The following is a 25,895-nucleotide window of genomic DNA, read 5'->3' as shown; positions in this document are numbered from 1 at the left end:
TCCTAATTAGAGGCAAATGACCTGTTATCTTTTCAAAATATATTTACATTCCATTCAGAGTAAAGGGGTTTAGTACTACCTTCTCATACTCTGCATTATTTCCAAAGGATTCCTTGATTCCGAATGAGTAGATTTTTCACAACTTGAATGTATAATTAAAACATGAGAAAGAAAGTTCACTATTGATCAGAAATTGGAATTCTTCTTTAATAACTGTATGTATATACATTCACAAGAGAATACCTATACAAAAACACTGTAATACAAAAATGTTAGTCCTCAACAGCACCCTTGGGCACAATCTCATGTACTTATGCAGTGCACACGATCATAAAAGGGCAGTGGGTGTCCATTCCCTTCAGTTCTTCTCAATAACCCAGCTGATCAGAGAAATTCTTCTTTGTGTGCTATTCAGTATTTTCTTGGCAAGAGATTTATTCCCACAATGAAGGTTAATCCCTTCCTTTCTGTCACCAGCTTTGGCCATGGAATTCTCTCTCCCCGGAAATTCCAGTATAACTTTTTGAAAAGGCAGCATGTAGATTCTTCCTCTGTATTCAGTGAAGACTTTTGCAACAGTTTCCTGTGGAGTTTAATATTTTACTAGTTTTTTGTTCAGTAGCAAGGGACTTGGAGAACCTGCATAATTGCCTGTCACTTTGTTGTCCTTCCAAAATGGTTTATTCTTATTTAAAGACTCAAAATCTTTTGTTGCTCTCTCACCTGAAGACTTCTCTCGTGTTAAGTGCCTCTAAATGGAAGAAACACCAAACTCTTTCATTTCCTGGAAATTAAATTGCCTCCTGTGGGGGCAAGAAACAGGGTTTTTTCCTCTACAAAGTTTGCTAATATACACTATTATTTTGTAAGCAAATTTGGGTATGTGAATCCCTATAAATTTCGTGTCCAATTTATTCTTTTATAGTAAAAGTGAAATCAGAGCTTAGCGTGCATACTCCACCATTGTTCTATCAGGAGATTTTCACTCTCAGTCACTCTAATCCTTCTTAAGCTGTCCTGCACTATTGGCAGTATCCCTCTGCAGTCCTAAAAGGATTGAGAAATACCTTATTTCTGCAGGGGGCTGAGGGTATTTTTTCACATAACCTAGCCATCGTCACTGACAGCAGCAGCAATTCCGGAGAGCAGAAAATGAGGACGGTGCTAGTTCTGTTATAAAATACTTAAAATGCTGAGTAAAAAATTTCTGTTGTCTGGGTTTGGTGTAGTTTTAAATATCTTAACTGTTGTGCTGTTTTTGCAAGATACAGATATGTTAGAGATTGTGGATCAACTGGCAGCATTTATGAGGCCTGTGTTGCATGATTTCTGTCCGAATTTTGGATCAGTTCTATCTCTGTTTCTGAGATCTTGGCAAGCCAAGGATTCAGGACTTTGCCAAGTAGTGCTGATGTTCACATCAGTATTCTATTCCACATTCCTTCACCATCCAGACTGAGTGATGGATGCCTATCTTTTCAGTTAGGGAGCTTGCTTCTGTGCTTTAGCAGGTCTGGGCTTATGGTGTCCTGCAGAACTCCAGCATGCTGAAGCTCAAAGAGTGGAGAAACAAATACCAGGTGTTTTGCATTCACGTCCTGTCACCTAGGGTGATGGTTGATTCCAATGCTCTGCTGTACCTCAAGAAGCAAGGCAGTGCCACATCCCTCTTTATATGCAAGGAAATGGTTTATCTGGGGAATTGTTGCAGTCAATGCTGGATGCCTCTGGCCATGGTCTACTTACCAGATTTCTAAATAGCAGTTTCCTGTCACTGTGATGTTTCTGGAGGATTTAGTTGAGGGTTTTTCATCCTGTCAAGGACTTACTTCTTACTGGGATTTAAGTTTTGTTCTTCTATCTTTGATGGGACAGCAGGTCTCATCTTGAACCAACAGGTACTTTTTCCTTTCTCCATTTTCCAGTAAGAATAGCCCTGGTAGTTACCATTTTTGTCAAAATAATAGGGAAAATCAGGCCCATCTAACAGGCTTCTTCTCTTTTCCCCCATCTCAGGGAGAAGACTGACTGTTAAGGTCTGCTATAAAATGGTGAAGGTGCAAATACTTTGCGAGGTGTAGCAGCTTTAGTATCCCATCTGCCAAATGTTTTCATTTCTGTAGCATCATTTTCAAAATCTGGAGCTACTTGCATGGGTTGAGTGAGCATTATCCAATTGTCAGAGCTTTTCTTGTTAGTTTTGTGATGGAAAGAACAGTTTTTTAGTTATTGTTCAGTTAAAAGACCCCAGGACTCTTTATGTAAACAGTGAGACGTCAGCTAATGAAGTCACCCACAGTATGACTGTATAAAGAAGTACTTGAAGAAAAAGTAACTGTAAGTTTCTATAACTATTCTCCTTTTAGATGTATTATCAATACGCTCATTCAAAAGTGTCTTCCCAGTCTTGTCCATCACAGTTCCATGCATTCTGGGGTCCAGATAAGCTCACAGGGAATTGTGTACCCCTTTTACTATGAGCACTTCCTCAGCGGCTTGAAAGGAACAACATGTGTGCACTTTTGATCCTGCTGTATACAAAAAAGCATCGCTATACAGTGCTTTGGTATATCTGTATTCCAGTATGTAGAAAAGTTGTTGGTAAGTAACCTTCCCATTTGAGTCAGAACCAGTAACCATTAGTATAGCGTCAATTTATTCTATTAACTATTCAGGACCTACAAAATTATTCAACTGACTAAGATGTTGGGCAGCAAATTTTGAATATCTTAGAGCCAGAGTGAGTATAGTAAGAAATACAGAAAAACACATTTCTCAGTGGAAAATTCAATAAATTATGTTTTAGGAAAAGCAGCAGGATGAATCACTTTATTTTTGTAAGAGTGCTGTAGAATTTTAATGATTCAAAGTAATCTAAACTTATTTTTATGTCATGTTGAAAAACTAAACTGGCTTTTTGGGAAGCTGAGTATTTACTTCAAGGAAAACATTAAAACCCACTGAAGGGTTTCTGTTACCGCTTGAAGTTCCTACAGTGTTTTGTAGAGATCTCATGTTTAGGAAAGGTGATCTGATTATGATGAGAATCTAAATAATGCGAAGAGAATAGTTATATGAATCAGAAGTTAGTAGCAAGTATTTTTGCTTCTTCAGCTGTGCTGTAATTTTTATGAAGATTTTTGTCACTCCAGCTTGATTTTCCTGTAAGTAGTCTTCTCGTGGATGAATCTTTTAGTAAGTGAAGCATAAGACAGAGAAGACCTTCTTTGCCTGACAGGCAGAATTTACGAAAAATGGTATTTTTAGTTTTGAATGGAAAATGTTTGATAAGCACATACATTTAACAAGTTACTGGAGAACAGAGTTACATTAAAATGTCTTCTCTGAATACCTTTTATATGAGAATGACAACTTTGTAATTAATAAAAATGATTAATTAGTAAGTATTCAGATAAAGTGAATACCAGGTAATAGCTTGGTATATATGTAATCATTAATTGTTTTCAGAACAATATTGAAATAAGAATTACAAAAATTTAAAAGCACAAAGGTTTTTAAATAATTATTGTTATTATTGACTTTCAATAGGTTATACTACACCAAGAAGGCCATATGGATGATGGTCTAACCTTACAAAGATGTCAGCATGAAGAATCCCAGGCTGCTCGAATCATTCGCAATACTACAAGCTTATTCAGCAAATTTATAAGGTAGTTGTTACCATCTTATCTCCACTCATTTTTATGGTGTTTTTTTTTTTTTCAAAGTATTCTGAAATGATAGGAATTTCTCTAAAAAAAAAAGAAAAAAAAGACTTCCAACTTTCAGATATTTGTATTCAGAAACTATTAGCAATATATTGTAATTACAGAATCACAGAATCACAGAATCGCTGAGGTTGGAAGGAACCTCTGGAGATCATCTAGTCCAAACCCCCTGCTCAAGCAGGGTCACCTAGAGCATATTGCACAGGATTGCATCCAGGCGGGTTTTGAATATCTCCAGAGAAGGAAACTCCACAACCTCTCTGGGCAACCTGTTCCAGTGCTCTGTCACCCTCACAGTGAAAAAGTATTTCCTCATGTTCAGATGGAACTGTCTGTGTTTCAGTTTGTGCCCGTTGCCTCATGTCCTGTCACTGGGCACCACTGAAAAGAGTCTGGCTCCATCCTCTCGACACCCTCCCTTCAGATACTTGTACACATTGATAAGATCTTCTCTCAGCCTTCTCTTCTCCAAGCTAAACAGGCCAAGCTCTCTCAGCCTTTCCTCATAAGAGAGATGCTCCAGTCCCCTAATCATCTTTGTAGCCCTTTGCTGGACTTGCTCCAGTAGTGCCACATCCCTCTTGTACTGGGGAGCCCAGAACTGGACGCAGTACTCCAGATGTGGCCTCAGCAGGGCTGAGTAGAGGGGGAGAATCACCTCCCTCGACCTGCTGGCAACACTCTTCCTGATGCACCCCAGGATACCATTGGCCTTCTTGGCCACAAGGGCACATTGCTGCCTCATGCTTGACTTGGTGTCCACCAGCACTCCCAGCTCCTTCTCGGCAGAGCTGCTTTCCAGCAGGTCAACCCCCAACCTGTACTGATGCATGGGGTTATTCCTCCCCAGGTGCAGGACCCTGCACTTGCCTTTGTTGAACTTCATGAGGTTCCTCTCTGCCCACCTCTCCAGCCTGTCCAGGTCTCTCTGAATGGCAAGCACAGACCTCTGGTGTATCCGCCACTCCTCCCAGTTTTGTATCATCAGCAAACTTGGAGGCTGAGGGTGCACTCTGTCCCTTCATCCAGGTCATTGATGAAGAAGTTGAACAGGGCTGGACCCAGGACTGACCCCTGGGGGACACCGCTAGCTACAGGCCTCCAACTAGACTCTGCGCTGCTGATCACAACCCTCTGAGCTCTGCCATTCAGCCAGTTCTCAATCCACCTCACTGTCCACTCATCCAGCCCACACTTCCTGAGCTTGTCTATGAGGATGTCATGGGAGACAGTGTCAAAAGCCTTGCTGAAGTCAAGGGAGACAACATCCACTGCTCTCCCCTCATCTACCCAGCCAGACATTCCATCATAGAAGGCTATCAGACTGGTTAAGCGTGATTTCCCCTTGGAGAAGCCATGCTGACTACTCCTGATCACTTTCTTGTCCTCCACATGCTTGGAGATGGCCTCCAGGATGAGCTGCTCCATCACCTTTCCAGGGATGCAGGTGAGGCTGACTGGCCTGTAGTTCCCTGGGTCATCCTTCTTGCCTTTTTTGAAGATTGGGGTGACATTGGCTTTCTTCCAGTCTTCAGGCACCTCTCCTGTTCTCCATGACCTTTCAAAGATGGTGGAGAATGGCTTAGCAATAACGTCCGCCAGCTCCCTCAGCACTCGTGGGTGCATCCCATCGGGGCCCATGGATTTGTGGGTGTCAAGTTTGCTTAAATGATCTCTAACCCGATTCTCCTCGACCAAGGGAAAGTCTTCCTTCCTCCAGACTTTCTCTCTTGCCTCCAGGGTCTGGGGTTCCTGAGGGCTGGCCTCAGCAGTAAAGACTGAAGCAAAGAAGGCATTCAGTAACTCTGCCTTGTCTGCATCCTTCATCACCAGGGCACCCACCCCATTCAGCAAAGGGCCCACATTTTCCCTAGTCTTCCTCTTGCTACTGAGGTATTTGAAGAAGCCCTTCTTGTTGTCCTTGACATCTCTAGCCAGATTTAATTCCAAACGGGCCTTAGCCTTCCTCGTCGCATCCCTGCATACTCTGACAGTGTTCCTATATTCCTCCCAAGTGGTCTGTCCCCCTTTCCACTTTCTGTATACTTCCTTCTTCTGGTTGAGTTTTGCCAGGAGCTCCTTGCTCATCCGTGCAGGTCTCCTTTGCTTGACTTCCTACTCATAGGGATGCACCGCTCTTGAGCCTGGAGGAGGTGATGTTTGAATATTAACCAGCTCTCTTGGATCCCCCTTCCTTCTAGGGCCCTAACCCATGGGATTCCTCCAAGTAGGTCCCTGAAGAGGCCAAAGTTTGCTCTCCTGAAGTCCAGGGTTGCGATCCTACTTAGTGCCCTGCTGCCTCCAGGACACTCCAATTAATTTAACTCCAATTAATTTAAGTTTGTCATGTTGATGTATAAAAAAGAATAATACCATTAAAGAGGTAGAACTCAGCTTATTTGTGACTCTTTAAATGAAAAGCAATACCTGGAAGCCCGAAGCAAACTGAATCCTAATGCAGTTCCTAATTTCTTTGAAGAAGATAAGTTAAATGATCCCGGTGTAACTCCATTGGTAAGGGGGTGATTTCATTCTACAATAGCTAGATCTTGAGAATATTATTTTTTCCTAATTTTTCCACTTTTTTTTAGTAGACCAAAGATTGTAGCCAACTCTAGTTAGATTTGTCAAACCTGTAACTGAAAGGAAAATAGATTCTTAATGTTCAGACCAAAACTAGGGTGGGAATCCATAGCAATACCAAACCCATGCAAAGAAATGATAAAAGGAAGTACAAAACAGATATCTCTTCATGTCTAAGAGGAGAGTACCAACTTACTACCTTCAATATCTTGGCTGCAAAGGTTTACCTGTATCTTTGTAACCATCCATGCTGTAAAACCTCCTGCTTCTTTTCTAAACCTGCTTTCTTTTTCTAAATTGTATTTCTTTTCCAAAATCTTTGCTCTACTGGAGGGCAACGATGTTAGTAATTATACCTTAGCAAGAATGATCTGGGGCTGGACTATTCCATTAACTGTGTAATAAAATCCCAAAACTAATTTGGAAACAGTCACAGCTATTTCCACAAGTCAAAACACCAAAACCCTTTGACAGCAGGACATTGTGAAACATGCAGTATATGTGTACTCTAAGCATGGAGTCACTACTATAAAGAAAATAAGGAAGTCAGGGAACTTGAACAATTTAGTAAGACACCGGACTTGCTCTGTCATGATCTTGATTCATTGAAAAGGTTATATACAGAGCTATAGTTAGTAAGTAGTTGCCTAATGACCTTGCCACACATATGAAGTAACATAATACTTTCCTTTTCAAAGAAAAATTCAATTGTAGCCAAGAGCAAAACAAACATGCTGAACATTATATCATTAAGACAGTCTATCGAAATGTATGTATTGCTGATTTTAAGAGCCTTTACCTCCCTCAGGAGATCTTGAATTTTAATGAACAAATGGCAAATTCAGTAAGAAGCATACCACATTTATCAAACTTCATCCTTAGTTTTAGGGAGCTCTTGGTTTTTTTGCAGGCTTTTGGGAATTCAAGCCTGTATTTAAACAATATTATTTATATTTAAAAAAAGATTTTCTGAACCGAAATTTGACTGGCTTTCACTTTGTTATTGCACTGACTTCAGCTTAAGTTTTTTCCCTTGAAGGTATATGTTGTGCTGAAAAAGATTTGTTCAATGGCTGTATATCATCTGGCTTGTCAATTTGTTCAAAGCTCTTCTGTCACTTATCAGTTTAGATTAACTTGATCAGACCTTAGTTACCCAATAAGCTTGAGACTTTAAATGAAAATAGGTCTAAAGTGACTATTCTGATAAAGGCATTAGAATTCAGATAGTGAAGGAAAGTGTCATGAAAATTGTCTTATATATGTAGTTGTATTTTTGCATTTCCCCCCCTCATTCTTAAGAGTAAATTATTCCTGACATTTGTCTTGCATTACTAAACTTACAGGATAATATTCTTTAACAGACAGCAAGATGTAGATCTTCAATTCAGTGAAAGTTCCATGTTTCCTTCATTAGACCTCTTCTATATCTTTCTTTTTTGTCTGAGTATGTTTAGGGTAAAAGACTATATGTATTCATTTATAATTGCTGAGATAAATGTATAAGAATACACAAATGAAATCAAGAGTCTTGAGATGTGAGTTGCCTCAGTCTAGTGAAAGAGTAGAGGAGCAATGCAAAGAGACAGCTAGACAACCCAAGTGTTCTAGAAAGGAATTGTTCACATCTTTCATCTCAGTATAAATATTTCTTCTGAATATTCCTAAATTTTGGTAATGTTCAGTTATTGAGGCTTTTTGTTTTGTTTTTTTGTTTGGTCCCATGTCTGTTAACAACCACAGAACATTTCACTTACTGCTCTTTCTATGTTTAATATTACTTGAAGGCTATAGAGGTAACGGAGGGGAAAAAAATTAGAGCATTTGAGACAAATGCTGTTCTGCATGTCGATCTTCATATCTCTTCAATAGGAACAGAGCAACATCAGGTTTTACTATCTCTGAGTGACCCAAGTTTCTCAAAGCTTTATACTGAAAGTCAATTAGGACTTTCTCTCCCCTGCGAGATTTGGCTTTCTGAAGAGTTGTTTTCATTTCTGCGTTTCATTTCACATTTTCAGGCAACACTAATGGAGAAATATTAAACCATATAGGTTTATGTGCTTCATTGTTTCATAAATTGTCTTCTGCTTGTATAATCTGACAATGACTAACATTTAAGTGAGGAGAAAATGACAACAGCAGTTGTTTCAGACTAATGTTTTCTCTCTTCTTTGCCATATAGTAATGTACATAGCTTAATTCCTTTGGAAGATTCTTCTAAAGAGACTTTTTTTTATATTGTTTTGCAGAAGTTTCAATCATGATAATCAATCAGTCATCCTTTTATTACTGCCTGTTTCTTTCACCTGAATTACCATTGACTTAGAGGGTTTTCTATTAGAGAGATAATAATTATAGGTTATAAAGAAAAATGAGTTTATATTTAAGAATTTGCTTGCACAGGACCCTCTATAGGTGTATGTTTGTTTAAAACAACATTATTTATGCAGTATCACAAGGGACCAAACTACTCTCTTGTATTTCCTAAAAACAAAGCCACCTCTGTCATCAGTCAGCTCCTCCTAGATTATACTGTTTATAATAGTGACTCAGAACCTTAAAAATCAGATTGTCACCCAAGGTTGTTTGAACAAATGCTTGAACAGGAAAGAAATGTTACTATTTTACAAAGAACTGAAATTCTTCGAAATGCTTCGTATTTTTAAATTACACCCTTTGTTATCTCCTATATAGAGTTGATGTAGAAGTAGTTTAGGATTACATGTTATTTTGTATCCTTTGTCTAGGAAGCTGGGAGTGTATAGCTTCAGTAACTGCTGCTATTTTAGATCGTCTGTATAATACAGCCATATTATCAATAAGATTTAAAGCATCTAAACAAAATCAATTTCTGTAAGATAGGACTTCGCTGTATCCTTCATTTTTGTTTCATCATTCTGCTTACTTATTTTGTTTCTTTTTTTCTTCTCTTTTTTTCAATTTTTTGTTCTCTTTCTCTCACTTTATGTCAGTGCAGAAGATGAACTGTGATTCCACTCCAGGAAGCTTTGAGTGCTGGACACCCAAACAGTAGATGTTTGGATGATTTGCAATTCAGATCAGTTGTTTGTATCCTGAGCTATATCTATAACAAGGACCAATTTAATTTTAATCAGAAAAGAGGCTGCTATGCACTACTATAAATTATTTTGTGAAAACAACACTGCAACTCTTTTTGGTTTTTGTTTTCCGTAGTGGAAACAATAGAACACTATCACCCATTGCCCTGCCTGTTGAGGAGATGGTTCAGACTCTGCAAGACCTGATTACTTACTTCCTGCCTCCCAAAGAAGAACTGGAGCATGAAGATAAGCAAAGCAAACTTCGTTCACTCAAGAACAGACAAAATCTATTCAAAGAAGAGGTACAGAAAGAGGAATTGTTGCATTACTTTAATTTTCAGTATATCCTGTTACAAACATTGAGAGGAATCTAAATGTTATTTTCAAGACACATGTATGATTTGTGTGTAAAGATATATAGTTGACATATAATAGATTGTAAAGCTATACAATAAGTTGTTGTTACATATTTTTCACTTTCATATTGGTCCCAGCCCACAAGCTTTCTCTGCTAAAATTTGGTCTTAATATTTCTGTCTTCTGAGCATCTTTAAATAAGTGCCATTGTTAAAAGATACCATTATGACAAAAAAAAGTTTCTTTCTGAAATTATGGGTGCCTCAAATGACCAATAAAACCTGGATCAATGATAGATTTTATTTTTGATGTCTTGCTTGTCTATCAGGGTATGAAACAGGAGCTTTTTACCTCTAGAAACTGGGCCAATGTTAGTTTTTGAGAAGGATATATATTGTATAATTCTAGGATTGCTACTCTCTGAAAACATAGTTATGCTTCTATATACATAGAAGATACATTTTACAGTATTTGTAAGCATGTTTAAACTGCTTGCAGGTTCTCAGTACCATTTTTAATCAACAAAAATTGCTTTGTATATAAATTTAAACTTTTTTCTATGTAAATAAGATTCTGTTCACAAAAATTATAAAAGTCTTCCTGTCAGCTTTGTTTATTCCTTACTTCTTATAACCCTTAGATAAGTAAGGAATAGTATTGTATCATTCTCTAAAAAGAATGATTTTGGTATAGAAAGATACATATTCAAATCTTGTAAGCCTGATAGTTTCTTATCTAAGGTGATAAACCTTTTTAATACGTACAATAGAAAATGTACTAAAAGGACAACAAATGCTTTTTCATGTACAATTGGTTTTCCTCTCTGTCATATGTGTTTAGGGAATGCTGGCTCTAGTTTTGAATTGCATTGATTGCTTAAATGACTACAATAGCGCAGCTCATTTTGCAGGAATTGCAATAGAAGAAAATGGTACAGCATGGAAAGAAATTCTGAATCTCCTTTACAAATTGTTAGGTAAGTTCTGTAATAATCTACGTAGTGAAAAATCAGGATATGTATTCTTTATATTTTACTTGCTGCTTCTCCACCACAGAAGAATACTTCGTGTGTCATTCATTTTATCATGCTAATTACACAATTTCTTGTAAATACTTAGTGATATATATTATAGGGAATGGAGTTTACTGAGTAATTATAGAGCAGAAAAATAAATCAACACCAAAAAATAAAAAGAATTTTGATGCATCTTGCCACGTTTACATCTCTTTAAAAAAAAATGTGGTGTGCAAGTAGCCTTGAGTTACTATTTTAAAAATTTAGAAAAACATGAAAAAAGTCTTTTTAAATTAAGATGAAGGGGAGCCTAAAATTAATATTCAGGACTTTAAGATCTACAGAATCCATTTATCAATGGAGGCTTAGACTTATAGTTAATAACAATAATTAAATAAAACAAAAAGTAAAAGAATTTTTCAATTTCAGTGCTAGGCTCTGCAGAATGAATCCCTCCTGTGTTGCAGTAGGGCCAAAATTCCATGGCAAAGTAGTAGAAGCATGTATTTATGTATGTATTTCTGTAAATCACAAATTTGATCCCTAAGTAGCATAATTCCTCATATAGGAGACTCTTGTCTCCTTTTGGAGTTTTAGATACATTCTACTTTCATTACAAAGAAAGTTAGTCCTTAACCACAGTAAAATAAGCAAGTCAAAATTAGAACAAGAATAAAACAAACCAGAAGTGGGCTTTGAAGCATGAGATTAGTCATTTAGCAGAGAAGTGCAGGTGCTTCTGGTGAAATCCTCTCATTGCTTAAGATGGCATGATGATGTGATTGCCTGCATTTTACTACAGTCTTATGAGTTTAAAGAAAAGTAGGAAGAAACAACCTCTTTGGGGCTGTGTAGGCCTTTTCACATGTTGTCTTGATTTTCTTCTGCAGGTAGTTCTTAAACACACTTGTTCTATTGTAATAAATAATTATTTAGTTACATGCTTCATAATAAAAATCCGTGACAATTGTATACAATATGCTATTTTTCTGTGATCGGTGATAACTTCTGGAAGAAAAAAATCAGCATTGCTTAAAAACTTGACTGCTGCTGAACTTTCAGTGAAGTCAAATAACATTGTGTTCTGTGCTGATGAACACTATCTGTTCTATAACATGTTTTAATCAGAAAGTGGAGCTGAAGAGCGGTACCCAACCTGCACTTGAGCCTGTACTTCAGAAAGTACGTGCTATTTAGAAGTTATGTCAGTTGTTGACATTCACGTTATTGAAAATCTTAATTCCTTGTTACTATAACACATTTTTAGGATTTGTCTATTTAGCTTTTTTTGAAGGATTTTTAAATGAGAAAGCCTTCCTGTATAATCTCTGTGTTAAAATGTATTATATATACTTTTTTAAAATTACTTTTCTAACTGTGACCTCTACTGAAGCTTCTACTATGGATTCCCTGTATCCATACCTCCTAATGAGTATTAGAGAAGTTAAAAGTAGTATCCTTAACCCTTAGAGGAAAGCAGAGTAATCTTCATGCTTATTTCTGAAGTCTCGATTTTCAGAAGTATTTTGGTACCTACCTCTTTCCAGAATGAAGTAAGGCTAAGCATCTGAATCTCCCTGAAAATCCTGGAATCTTAATTTACTGCTGTAGATCATCTTCTGTTTCTTCAAGCACACAGAAACAAAAATATTTTTATTCAATGAATTGCTGTTTTCACAGTGTTTTGAGATTAATTGCTGGGAAGAATATATTCTTCATTTCAATTTGTTGTTTTGTTTTAAAAATTACCATTGTTTGTATGCAAAAATTTGGAAGAAAAATAAGAAAGCATTTTTACTGATAACAATCGTACCAATTATTATTTTCAAGGATATATGTTAATGCCAATTAGGATAGCCGGAGTAAGAGTTTGATCTCATTAATAACTTAGCCACTTTGATGCTTCATCCTTAGGTGCCTGGTCTTGTGAATGAAACTCAGAACCTATAGCTGCCCAACTGTGTTCACCCTGCAGTGCCTTAGGGAGATTATAGACTGTGTCTCTGAAAGGCAGACCAAAAAGTTTTCATACTGAATTGGGGGGCAAGAGCTGTTCAGTGGGATGTACTCATTTCCAAGGTTCTGGAACTCAGGTGAAGCATTTCTATCTAGCTTGTAACCCTGAGCACCAACTCCTGAGGGTGGGCATCTACAACTATTCAAAGAACTGAACAGGATTTCTTCTTCTCTTTAAAATGCTGGAAGATAGCCCATCTTTTATATAATATTCTAGTGGTTGGCACATTTTCTCACAAAGTCCACTTTCTAAGCTAGTATTTTCATCTTCTAAGAGATGACTATGTTTCACATTTGGTTAGGCAGAGTGGAGTCAATCTGTCTCTTTTGTTGAAGCTGGAATTGCAGGAAGCACAGGCTAGTGGTAGGAAAAAGGATCAGAAACTAGAAAACCCTACAATTTAGTATGTTTTTTATGTTAAACAGTGTTTGGAATAGGAACTCCCAGGATAGTGCCCCAACAATAAGCCTGAAGTTCACCCTATAAACTGAGACTATATGTGGTCCACCAGAATGAATCATCTTATGAGTGACTTGTTCTTTGTGATCCTCTGTATCTGTGTACAGTTAAGAGCATACAAGGAATATATATGAGTGGTTTTTATTGGCAGTATTCTGTTCATAACTGCCATCTTTTCAAGAAATATGCTGGCGCTTTTCCTGCTGTAGGATAGGCTGCGAATGACATAATGAGGGTGAGGCACTTGGGAATATTGGTTAAGTGCTGCTGTTCTTGAAAGGACAATGTGCGTTCTATGTGAATCTCATTAAAAGAATGCTGAATGAATTACCTTGATAATGACAGCCCTTTCTTCCCAATCTCTTTCCTAAAGCCACTCCAGAAGGCTTACATCATACATGCATATATGCAATGCATATTTATAAATCTGTCAGTAGACCTACTCTGTACATACAGTAGATCTTCCCTTTTAACACTTTGGTGGAGGCGCTGCCCTGTGTGTAGCCTTCTGCAGATACATGAAGAAACTGACTGTCTGAGAAACATTAAATATCAATACACTAATTCTAAATTGTGCTTGGTCTTGAATGCTTTTTGTATTAGCGACCAAACAAATATCAAATGGTAACAAATATGATCTCTGAGCTGGGTAAAATTTAAATTGAAAAAACAATTACAAAACCCCCAGATTCCCTTTCTAATTTCTTGAGTTTAAACAGTTCAAATAAAATCTATGTAGTGACCTCTTATAAATAGATAAAGTTTATTTGGCTCATGGACAAAAAAGAGGATTTATTATTTTTATTTAGTTATTATAAAATTATGTTAAAATATGCATGATTAACATTGGTGATTGAAAAAATCTAGTGTTATAAAACTATACCTTCTGTTTTTCTTTCAGCTGCTCTCATTCGTGGCAACAGAAACAATTGTACTCAGTTCTCCAGTAACCTTGATTGGTTAATAAGTAAATTGGACAGATTAGAATCTTCCTCAGGTGAGGCTCACTTTATAAATGTAAACTAGCTATCAATACATCGTACATAACTATCTTACATCATACATGCCAGCAGCTTAGCTTAAAAAAAGCATGCATCAGAAAATACATATTGTGCATGATTCTTTTTTAACCAAATAAATTACTTTAAAACAATTTTTTTCTTGTCATTTTTTGTTTTCATACATTTGGTATGTGCAATTTCACATCCAATCATTGTTGCAGATGACTTCAGTAAAATAATTAATTGGGTCAGACAGTATCAACAATATTGTTCCATTGCTATCAAATAGCACAGGAGTAGGTGGTGGGCAGAACTACAAATAATACTTATAAAGGCATTTTTTGCACTATGAGATGCTCAACAAAAGGTCAAAACACCACACAATGCTCCCTACTAAAAACTGTATCTCATTGAAGAGGAACTAAACTTGCCGTCTTCACAAATGCTTTTTAAATTGTGTCTATTATCAAAAAAACAGAAATTAACAGCTTCATAATGCATTTAAGTCTAATGCAGTTCACATCATAGTCATATCAACACTCTTTAAAAGTGTTTTCATTCTCTTTTTAGGCTTGAGACATTTAATAGAATTAGAAAAGACTATCTCTTGAGATGCTGTGTTATTTACTAAGCTTTTAGACTGTGTTCAGTTCTGCAGATTATTTCATGACAACATTATTTCTGTGATCTTCATACAGGTATTTTGGAAGTGTTGCACTGCATCTTGATTGAAAGCCCAGAAGCTTTAAATGTAATAGCTGAGGAACATATCAAATCTATTATCTCATTGTTGGATAAACACGGGCGCAATTACAAGGTATGTTTGTAAAAATAAGGATGTATTGATAATCTTTCAGTAATTTATGAAAAAAACATGGAATTCTCTGCATGGAAGCATATGATACTAGTACCCTTAAAGGAATAAAATAACATTGAAGTATGTCTGAAAAATTGCTTTGTTGAGATCAAAAATTAATGTGTAATGTATAATTGCTTTTCTGTTTCAAATACAGCAAGATATGCATGACAAGAAGATAGCAAGTTAAGAAATACTGATAACTCATCAGAAGGGTTGTACCTATTGTTTTGCATGCTGAAACAGTGAAATACTCTATTTGCTGACTGTAAAAACCTGGACAGAGTACCTTGCACCTTATTGATCCAGAGTTCTGCAGAAATAGTGAACCACCATTTCTTTATCTCCAGACAGATAGAACTAAATTCTCTGAAGTCATTCCTGACTCCAATTATAGTAATAGTAGCAGAAAACAGCAAAATAAAATGGAAATTTGAGGGGGGAAAAAAGTCTGAATATCTGAAAACTCAGGTGTTAGTAAGAAGGAAGAAAACTGGAAAAGTTACACCAAAGAGACTTAGAAATAATGTTGGAAATTAAGTTAGACATCGATGTGCAAGGCACATTAAGCTAGGCATCAATTTATGGCAGAAGAAAAAGTGAACACAGCTTCTGGCTGCAGTGAGGATGACGTCAGACTACGCAGGAGGGTGTAGTTTCATGTGGGATGTTTGATGTCAGTTTGCTTCCTCAGCTGGAACCTTATTTTGAAAGACACTGATAAACTGGAAGAGGAACAGAAGAAATGTTTAGTGAGTTGAAATTACTGATTTACAGGGAAAGAATGTAAGGAGAGTCTAACCAACTACCAATATGAAAAAGGAGAAATGTATTTTTAAGGATAATTAAGTAGTAGGAACTAATGTAAGTAGGCATAATAAAAAATTGAACTTACAGCGGTAAGTTTAGCTTACTATATTTAGCTTTTAGGAAAATTGTTTGTGCTCTGCAAGTCTCTTGAAGAGAGAACCTTTCAGCTGGAACATCTTTTTATGTAGACATAATGAGAGCTTAAAGTGGAAAAGAAAAAAAATTGTATGCGGGAGAAGAATGATGCTGGGTAACAGATTTGTGCTTTTCCCTCTGTAATGTCTTTGACTTAGCACCAATAAGTAATGAAGTAATTTATTTGTAACTCTGGAAACACAGTATCTTGTTTTCCTGCCAGATCAGAAATTCTGTTGTGATTTAGGAAATAACAGTAGTATTATTAATCCAAAATTGTCTTTAAAAATATTGTGGGTTTTTTTTAGAAAAAAACAAAAAGCCTTGTGTGAGAAGTATGATCACTGTGTGCATAGACATTATTTTAAAAGTTTCTGTGTAAATACCGAGTTGTTGATTCTCATGAACGTTAGTAAGAGAGCTGAGTACTGGTCAGTTTTGCTGCGATTATTTGAGTTATTGCCTCTGTCCTTCTGCTAGAGGTTTCTGCCCTATTCCAGAGGTGGTCAAAGGAAAAGTGGAGGGGCTGAGATATGGTGGAGTTCACAATATACTAGCTGCTGTGGAGTGTGGGTTTGTGCTAATACACTGGACAGTAAATAGAAATGGTTGAGATAAATATTCTGTTCTGCTGTTTCTTGAGTTGGACAACAGTTCCAAAATGGTGGTAAACAGTGGGAAGATGGTGCTTTGTCTTGGAGATGGTCTGTAACAATTTAGACCATACAGGCTCTTTGCTCCACGCTTGCATGTCAGAGACCAAACACATCTTTAAGTTTCTCTGGGAATATACATTTCAATATATAGACAAAATAATGTAAAAAAAAAAGAATCCTTTATTTACATATTTTTTGAATTAAATATGAATTGAAACAATAGGTAGTGAAGTCAGGGAAAGGATTCAGTTTTTGAAAAAGTGAGAAACTTTGTCCCTCAGCATTAGACAACAACATGTTACTGTGTTCTCTCTTCCAAAACCTTTTGCTCAGAACTGTACCCTAAACAGTAATTTGTGGGAGAATTATGTCAAACTCTTTAACTTTTCAGACTGTGACCAAAAAAAGAAAGCTGAAATTTTAGAATTAGATCTTTCTGAAACTCTGTTTGGCTTTACAATAAATTCTTTTAAATGTTTTTCATTTTATATATATATGGATTATTTCATTGAAATCATGATTTCAGAACAGATTCATAAACAGCCTGAGAATTGCAACTGAGGTTTGTCCACTAATTTTGCTTGGGAAGTTCTTTGGGCCACAGCAAATTTCTCAACAAATTTCATTTTATGTTTCAAATTTGTAATGAGATTTGATGAAAGAGCTATTGTAAAGAGTTGCCATACGGCTGCTTTAGCATTCCTTTTTTCTAGTAGACATGAGAGTAAAAAAGCTCAAAGGAAGGTTATTTGAGGCATTTTGCAAACCCTGTGTTGTGAATTGTATGTTCCACTAATGCTGAATATTCACTGTCAGTAATACAGACTACATTCGGTCCATGTCTATGGAAAAGTATTTAGAAACAGTACCAATGCTTTGTGTCTCTTCTGAACGTAAATTAAATTAACAACTGAATTACTGTATGCATATAAAAAGCTTGCCTGACTTCTGACCTTTTTTCAGGTTCTTGATGTGCTTTGCTCTCTCTGTCTCTGTAATGAAGTTGCAGTTCGTGCCAATCAGAATTTGATCTGTGACAATCTACTGCCTAGAAGAGACTTACTCCTGCAAACACGTTTGATTAATGATGTGACAAGGTATTGTGACTTGTTTTATAGTTATATTAGAAAAACTGAACTGATATGTCTATAGTACTTAATGTAACTGAGAGATACTGTAACCTGAGAGATGTTCCATAGTTTTCTAGTCAGACACTGACTTTTAAGGAAATGCTTAAGTATTAACTTTTTAAAAATCCGGTATTATTAGCAAGATGACAATTATTCTGGAAACTGGGCTTGAATAGGAATTGTTAATTAAAAAGTTCATACAGGTGAAAGTAACAATACTGTTGATTTATTATAATTAAGACAAAATTGGTATTCCTTGTTTTTTCATGTTTTTTTTGAGTCACAGGTCTAGTTCTATTAATGACTTCTGGCCTAAATTTTGAGGTATAGGGATCTTTGCTCTTAGTTTTATATCCTGGTCTCCATGCTGATTTTGATCATAGAATAATACAGATTAGAAGACACCTCAGGAGGTTCTGGTTCAACATCCTGTTCTAGGCAGGATCAACACTGAATTCAGACCTAGGCCCTAGTTGCCTAGGACTTTCTTAAGTTGGGTCTTGAAAACCTCCAAGAACAGAAGTTCCCTAATCTCTTTACGCAACTTGTTACAATACTTTATAGTGATTTTTTTTCTTACTTTCAGTCAAAACCTCCCCTGTTTCAGTTTACGACCGTTGCATCTCATTCTTCTGCCATGCATCTCCATTTTCTGCACAACTTCTTAAGTACTGCTGCCGCAATTACATTCCCCCTAAGCCCTCTTCTCCTGGCTGAGAAAGACCAGTTTCCTGAGCCTCTGCTAACAGGTCTTGTGCTCCACCTCCCTGACCATGTTAGTAGCCCTCCACCTGACTCACTCAAGTTTATCAATATCCTTCTTGTGTTGGGGTGCTTGAAACTGGATATAGTATTCTAGATGTGGTCTACTGAGTGCTGAGTAAAGGGGAATAATGAAATCCCTCAAGCTGCTGGCTACACTCCTGTTAATGCAGCCTAGCTATGCTATTAGCCTTCATCACTGCCAGGGTGAACTGCTGACAGTGCAGTCCAGAGTTGCTATCCAACCAATCAATCCCCAGTCTCTACCAGTGGAGGAGGTAGAAAATCCCAGGTACAGGACTTTGTCCTTGATGGCATTGTTTAGAGAACTTTTTGTGATACTAAGATGTGTTCTGACATTAAATGGAAAAATGCAAGCTGCTTTTTCCATTTAATAATTGGATAATTCTAAAGTTGCTCTCTAAAGTCATAAAATGGGTCACTATATTAAATCAAATATTAAAAGTGAAATGTGGACATCTACGCTTGTATCATATTTGCAAAGTGAAATGGAACAGTATAGAGCAATATAACACATATGTTACATTATATGTTTTACACTAACTGGCTTACATTTTCTTTTTTAGCATAAGGCCAAACATTTTTTTGGGTGTTGCTGAGGGCTCTGCACAATATAAGAAGTGGTACTTTGAATTAATAATTGATCAGGTTGATCCATTCTTGACGGCAGAACCCACCCATTTACGGGTTGGATGGGCCTCTACATCAGGTTATGCCCCTTATCCTGGTGGTGGAGAAGGATGGGGAGGCAATGGTGTTGGTGATGACCTATACTCCTATGGTTTTGATGGCCTTCATCTGTGGTCTGGTGAGTACTTTGTTGTGTTCCTTTTATTCTTGTCTTCAGCAGTTATCTACCTTTACCTTTTCTACACATATTGCATGTTAATTTATGTTGAGCTGCATTCTAAACTCAATGGAGTTATTCAGAATTTCACATGGGATTTCTTCCCTGAAATTTTAACCAATATTGAATTATGCCCAAAAGGCTGTTTAGCAAATAGCTTTTATTTTCATGTTTTTGATGGCATTTTCAGGGTGAGTTTTGCTTGCAGATCTAGATCAATATTGACTTAAGTGTATCTGTCCAAGATTAATGGACGTAGTGATCTCGGACAACTTCGTTGTATATGGATCTATATAATGCAGTATTCTTCTAATTTGTTTGTACAGTTAAATGACATTATTGTTATCCTTACATCTACTGATGTTTGATAAATTGAATAGAGATTTTAGTAGATTTAATCATAAAAGATAATTTGAGCAATTTAAAATAAGAATTGCTGCACTGTTTTGAGAACTTTTGTTGTTGTTAGAACAAATTTCTGTGGTGGCAAGATCAAACTGAAAACCTGAAGTTGCTATGCTGTTCGAAAAAAATATTCATCAAATACCTTGCTATCTAAAGTAGGCTTAGAAAAAATACAGTTTTACTAGGAACGCTTCTTAATGTGTTTAGTAATCTAGGAGACTCTCACTTTGCAGTGCAGTGAAGTAGTTAAACTTGCAGTTTATGAAGGAGAGAGTTAATGGTTGCCAGGAAATACAAAATACATGGTTGGCTATAGATCAGTGACATTAAAGTTGTGGTCTCATTAGCTATACTTTGTTGAGGCTAAAGGAAGATGCGAGTGGGGTAAGTTAACTGAAATAGTAGAAGCCACTACCCATGCAGTTATGAAGATTTAAAAGCTCTGACAGAATAGAAGGAGTTTACAGGAAGGCTGTTCTGAAATGTTGCGGTTCAACTAATGTTAGTACTAATATGTGTGTTAAAAGAGTAAGCACTGAGAGAAAATAGAAAATTGATGACGATAATGATCAGGATGTTTTGGAGAGGGATTGTTCAGAGTTGTCTGGGGTGTATAAGTAGCTGGAAAGCAGACTTTGGAAGCATGAGCAAGTCTTTTTTTGCGGTCCCCTGATGCCCAACACCAAATCCGAGGAAATGGAATTAGAGCATACTTTTTGTAAACAAACAGGTTTCTCACAGCAGAATACACATTGACCACATCACTGTGTTTTCTTATAGAAACAACCAGCAGAGTGCTGTTGGCTAATTGTAAGGATCAAATGGCAACACAAGAAATGTTGATGGTTGTCATTTTTGCTTTCTTAAAGTTCTTAAAAGTACTTTCTGAGTAAATAATATTTCAGAAAAGAAATAATGCATAAGATTGTAAAATAAGAAAATATTTAAGTAATGAGTTATATACCCTTAATTATATCACCTGCTGTTCAGAATAGTATTCTGAATCAAACTATCAGTATGTGATGAAAGGATAAGGAAAAGCAGCAGAAAGTCAGAGAAACAGCTGCTAGAATTTCTGGAAGATTGTATTCTACTTAGATAAATAAAACAGAGTAAGACCTCTGGCAAATAAGTATTGTATCTAAAATCTGTAACAATGTACCTTAATTGATGAAGATCTTTCATCTATATTCTTAATAACACTTTCTATATGAATGAAACTGGAGGATCACCTTTTATTGACATTGTGTGTATTAGTATTGTCTAAGATTATATTATTTGTTTCTTATAACTTTGGTAACCTTACATTGTTTGAGAGCAGTTTACAGTCTGTGTATCTGCCTCAAGATAAATTTGATTTGAAAGATGAATTAATTTCCAAGAATGAGATATGGTTATATATATATAGTTTTCCAATGCTAGAAAATTCTGGCAAACTTTTCTTGGGAATGTAACATTTTGTTGGGAAGTAGCCTTTTTACCTGGAATTTAGCTTTCTGTGTTTCCTGAAATGGCTTTTTAAATTTGTTCAAGCCTTTGAAAGAAGTTTGGTACAGGCATGCTCTGTAGACCTTTCTTAATTTTAGCAGTTTTGTTCCTCAGAGTTCCATGAGTATGTTTCAGTTTTGGCCTGAGCAGGACTTTCTGTATGAAAACAGTCTGTATGGCAGGAAGCTAGTCCAGAGAGATCAAGGTCTGAGCATCTTAGTTGGAAGCAACTGCCTTGTATGTTTGGTGCCCTCTACTGTTTGGGGCTGATGGGATGCAAATGAGGATGATGTAGAAAGGAAAAACAACTGAAGGCTTGTATGGTGAAGGAAAATGGGCCTGGTGGGGGTTATGCATTTCATGGAGACTGAGAAATTATGTCACTGGAGGAAAGGTTTGAAGAGATTAGGTTGATGAACTTAAGAAGGGGTCTGAGTAGCGGAAGCTGGGGCAGGCTTAGGCTGGAAAGACTGGCACCGGGAGCTCAGAAGGTCACTGAGATTGCTTGGTGGAGGAGAAATCAATTGGAGATGAGATCTGGGGGAACACAAAGCAGTGAAAGCTGAGGGGAAAGAAGCTGAAAGTAGGGAGTAAGTGTGTTGGTCCACTACGGAAAATGAGAGTATCTATAGCAAAGGTAGGCAGGACCTGGGAGGAAAAGTCAAGGCAGTGACATGTGGTTAAATGAGGAAAACGAGACCAAGGAACTAGAAATAGGGAAGGGCAGATGGGAGGACATAGATCCAAAGGAACTAGGTACTTCCTCTTCCAGGGCTTGGATTGGAATTAGGATACCTGAGATTCATGCATCTTCTGCTAGAAAGTGCCTGTGAAACATACTGGCAAACTGATTTATTCTCTTTTATATAGTGCTGATCCATATAAGTAACAATATTCTAATATTGCTGCATTTGTACCATTAATTCACAAGTGAGAGGTAAATGCAATAGAGCTTTTGTTGATACCAGTATTAGTTTTGCTGATAAATCATGTGAGTACACTTATAGCAGCATATGACTGAATTTTGTTCAGTCTGGAATTTTAAGAACTAAGATATCTTACGCAGAATAGTGTTATAAAAAGTAAGGTTGTAAAATCAACCATTCAGAAGTGTGGGGGAAAAAGACATTAAGGTTTTTTTGTGAATTTATTTCAGCCCTTTTGTGTGCATGCTATGGTACAATCTTTAATTACGAGGTAGCATACTACTTTTCCTGCCAGATCTCTCTTGCATACAGTGAATGGTGCTTGTTAGGATGAAAGTTAAAAATTGTTATATTATAAATCATACACATAAAAATACTAAATTAGATTTTCTCATCTTAATTTTTACACTTCATAATGTGGCAGTGTTTGACTATTCAATTATATTAACACTGTTCTAGCAAGGGATTTTGTGTCTAAAAAATATCTATATATGTATATTTTGTACACATAAATCAACTTTGTTTTGTAGCCCTGGTGAACAATTCTCAGAAGGTAGAAATAATGATTTTGGGGAGTAGGCTGGGAGGCATCTGTAATATACTCCATTAGGAATGGTTTCATAAATCATTGACACAAAATTAAATAATAATGGAACCACAGAAGGTTCTGTTAGGAACCTTCCATTAGGAAGGTCTTCTTAAATCTCTTCTCCTGCGGTAAGGGAAAATTAAATGAATTTAAACTGCCCTGAAATTATAGTCCCAAAGACTATAATTTTGGAATAGTACTTAACCAGTTAATTAGACTTGCCTTACAATTAACGTAGAATGTTTCCAAGGGAAACATTTTTGAAAGGAATTCTGAAAAGATATTCCCTGGTTAAAAATATGCCCAGGTACTCAAGTGGGATTGAACAGTTGCAGTTATCTGTGAATGGATGTAGATAAATAACTACAGATACTGTTCTCTCCTGTTAATTGTTACTGCTCTCTCCAGTGACAATTGCTGTGTCCTGTGCATGGCTTTGAGGTTCCACCTTCCTGACTGGAGGATTCCAGGCTCCTCCTGTTTAGTCTGAGGCTGTATTTGATAGAATTAAAGAAAACTTGGTCTGTGAAGGTTTTGATCCATTTTTTGAAAACGCGGTATACCATTTTGCCTCCTGGTATTTATTACTGTAAACCTGGATATCAGCTATAATCCCAGGTCCAGTATCCTCTTCTCCTGTTCTCCTTCAGAGGACTGAGTCATCTGACTGCACTGGACTTTGTCAGTGGGTGTGACATGAACAGCATGTTTGTCTTTCCCCATGTACTTTGTACTTGTCATGCTGTTCAAAAGATACTTAGTTAAATGACTTTATCAGTATACCAACAGAAACAGAGTACTCGTTTCATAAACTAATTTTTTGCTAGGGATGTTGCTTTCCAGCTAGGTTGATTCTGCAGCTATTTGTCATGTTCACAGGTGTATTGATACAGGTTAAACAGTAAGTGCTGCACTGAATCAAGTGTGTGGTCCTTCCTGTCTTTGGTAGTACTTGGTGCTAGACCTTCAGGTGAAGGTTCAAATAAATTCCCAATGCATGGTAATCATTTGGGGGGGGGGGGCAAAGGAAGGCATGTGTTTGGCTACTACACTCAAGCATGAGGTTTTACAGGTCTGATCTGTTGAATTCTGTGCGCATGGTTACTGTTGGAAGTCTTGTACCTTTCTGATCCATCCATAAGTGGAATTAGTTATGATGCATATGAAAACCTGAAATTTCACAAATAGCTAAAGAAACAAATGATTGGGTATATCACTATTAACTTTATCAAGGCAGAGGAACATCATTTGCTATGCTTGAGTACTCTTGTATCAGGCTACAGTGTGAGCTCACATTATTTCAGCTCAGCATGTTCTGTCTTGTGAACAGCATCAGGTCTCAAGTGATTTGCTCAGTTCATGCACTGTTCTGCCACATATCAGTTTGAAGAATGTTAACTCATTTTGTGTTTCTGAGAGCAAAACGATTCACAAAGCCAAGTGAAGACAAGATCATGTTTTTGTGACTGAGAACAAAAACTTGATGGTGTTTTTGAGGAAATATATTTATTATTTCATTGTTAAACCTGGAGAGTTTGTTTAAAGCTTCTGATTACTTTCTCCTTAGGTCGAGTGCCCAGAGCTGTAGCATCTGTCAATCAGCATTTGTTGGCATCTGATGATGTGGTTAGCTGCTGCTTGGATTTAGGTGTGCCCAGCATTTCATTCCGCATTAATGGACAGCCTGTACAAGGAATGTTTGAGAACTTCAGTACAGAAGGGTTTTTCTTTCCTGTTGTAAGCTTATCAGCAGGTGTAAAGTAAGTACTATGTCTCTTCATTTTAATGTTGTTTTCTATGCTTTTTTTGTCACACAGAATATTGCCTGATTTTATGTACAATTTATTGTATATATTCTGTTGCTTTGCTTCTGCTCAACCCTCAGGTGGGAGGGAGGAAGCAGGCAGAAAAGTATTAATTTGTTTAGGGAGCACTTCATCTAAAGGTGAAATGTAAGCCCAGTGATTTGACCAAGTCACAATATCTGAAAATTATTATTTGATGGGTATCTGGTGACCTAGGGGAAATTAATTTGGTCTCAATCCAATTATCAGTGAAAAAAGTGTATATCAGAAACATAGCACCACATTTGGCACTAATTAAAATTCTCACTGGCAGTCTCAGCAGGATGTAAAAAAACTAAATCATTGTGGAGACTGAATACCCTAATCATAGTAGGGAACTTGAAGCAATGATGAGAAGCAGTTTGGGAATCTTGTTACTGATGTTACCCATTCTTTACTTTTTTTTTTTTTAAAGCTAAAATGATAAAATTTGAGCTTACAATTGTCAGGCTTCCAATGTTATCTTACCTTTACTTTGTTCAGAAAATGTTTTATAAATGTCACACTACTTAAATAGCCAAAATGCATCTGTTAACATTACAAAGCCAACACAACAACAACAGACTAGCTTGCACTGTTGTCATTACAAGACCAATTTCCATTCGATTCACCTGCAGCATCTTTATTGCTGATGTTGAGTGGCAACACCTGTAGGATGGAAAAACTTAAGGAGAATTCTTCAGCAAGAAAGTTTGGGATTTTTCTGTTTTTGTAGACTGAGTATGATTTCTGTGTAAAATACAGACAAGCTATGAAGATTTTTCACTCAGCTAGAATGCAAATGGTCTAAATTCTAATATCTGCCATAAACGTCCAAACTTAGAAAGAATAATCAGGAGAGGCAGAGAGTTTGTGGTGAAGGAAGGAAAAAATTCAAAGGGCTGGCTTACTTTTATTTAAAGGAGGGTTTTTCTTATACCTTGTGATCTTGGATGGTGGCTTCAGTATAGCCAGAATAGACAGAGTGTACAGTATAGGTTTCATAATGGAAAGAAAGATCACATTATAAATAATTCACACAACTAGTAATGAGGAAGAAAAACGATTGGTGTCTCTGAGGTAAAGTAATCTGAAAACTAACATCTATGGGCTTTCCTTTCTGAGATCAATACATAAATATTTTGATCATCTCATGATGAAGAGAAACTCTCAGGTGAGAATAAACAAAGACCAAACAGAATAAAGGAGACCTATGAAGGGG

The 25,895-nt window shown here is 36.7% G+C and overlaps 1 protein-coding gene across 1 annotated transcript in view; it reads left to right on the top strand.

Annotated features, from left to right (window-relative positions):
* RYR3 (ryanodine receptor 3) overlaps window positions 1-25,895 on the top strand; it is a 223,046-nt gene that overhangs the window by 40,856 nt on the left and 156,295 nt on the right. Inside the window, exons 12-19 of the mRNA XM_067295678.1 lie at window positions 3,550-3,671; window positions 9,510-9,678; window positions 10,574-10,709; window positions 14,126-14,221; window positions 14,924-15,042; window positions 17,646-17,779; window positions 19,162-19,403; window positions 24,418-24,610. Coding sequence (XP_067151779.1) covers window positions 3,550-3,671; window positions 9,510-9,678; window positions 10,574-10,709; window positions 14,126-14,221; window positions 14,924-15,042; window positions 17,646-17,779; window positions 19,162-19,403; window positions 24,418-24,610 — 1,211 coding nt within the window. The remainder of the gene's footprint in view (window positions 1-3,549; window positions 3,672-9,509; window positions 9,679-10,573; window positions 10,710-14,125; window positions 14,222-14,923; window positions 15,043-17,645; window positions 17,780-19,161; window positions 19,404-24,417; window positions 24,611-25,895) is intronic.

The sequence above is a fragment of the Apteryx mantelli genome, chromosome 4, assembly GCF_036417845.1.
Source record: "Apteryx mantelli isolate bAptMan1 chromosome 4, bAptMan1.hap1, whole genome shotgun sequence".
In the NCBI taxonomy this organism is placed as follows: Eukaryota; Metazoa; Chordata; class Aves; order Apterygiformes; family Apterygidae; genus Apteryx; species Apteryx mantelli.
This window is presented reverse-complemented; position numbering and strand designations above follow the sequence as displayed.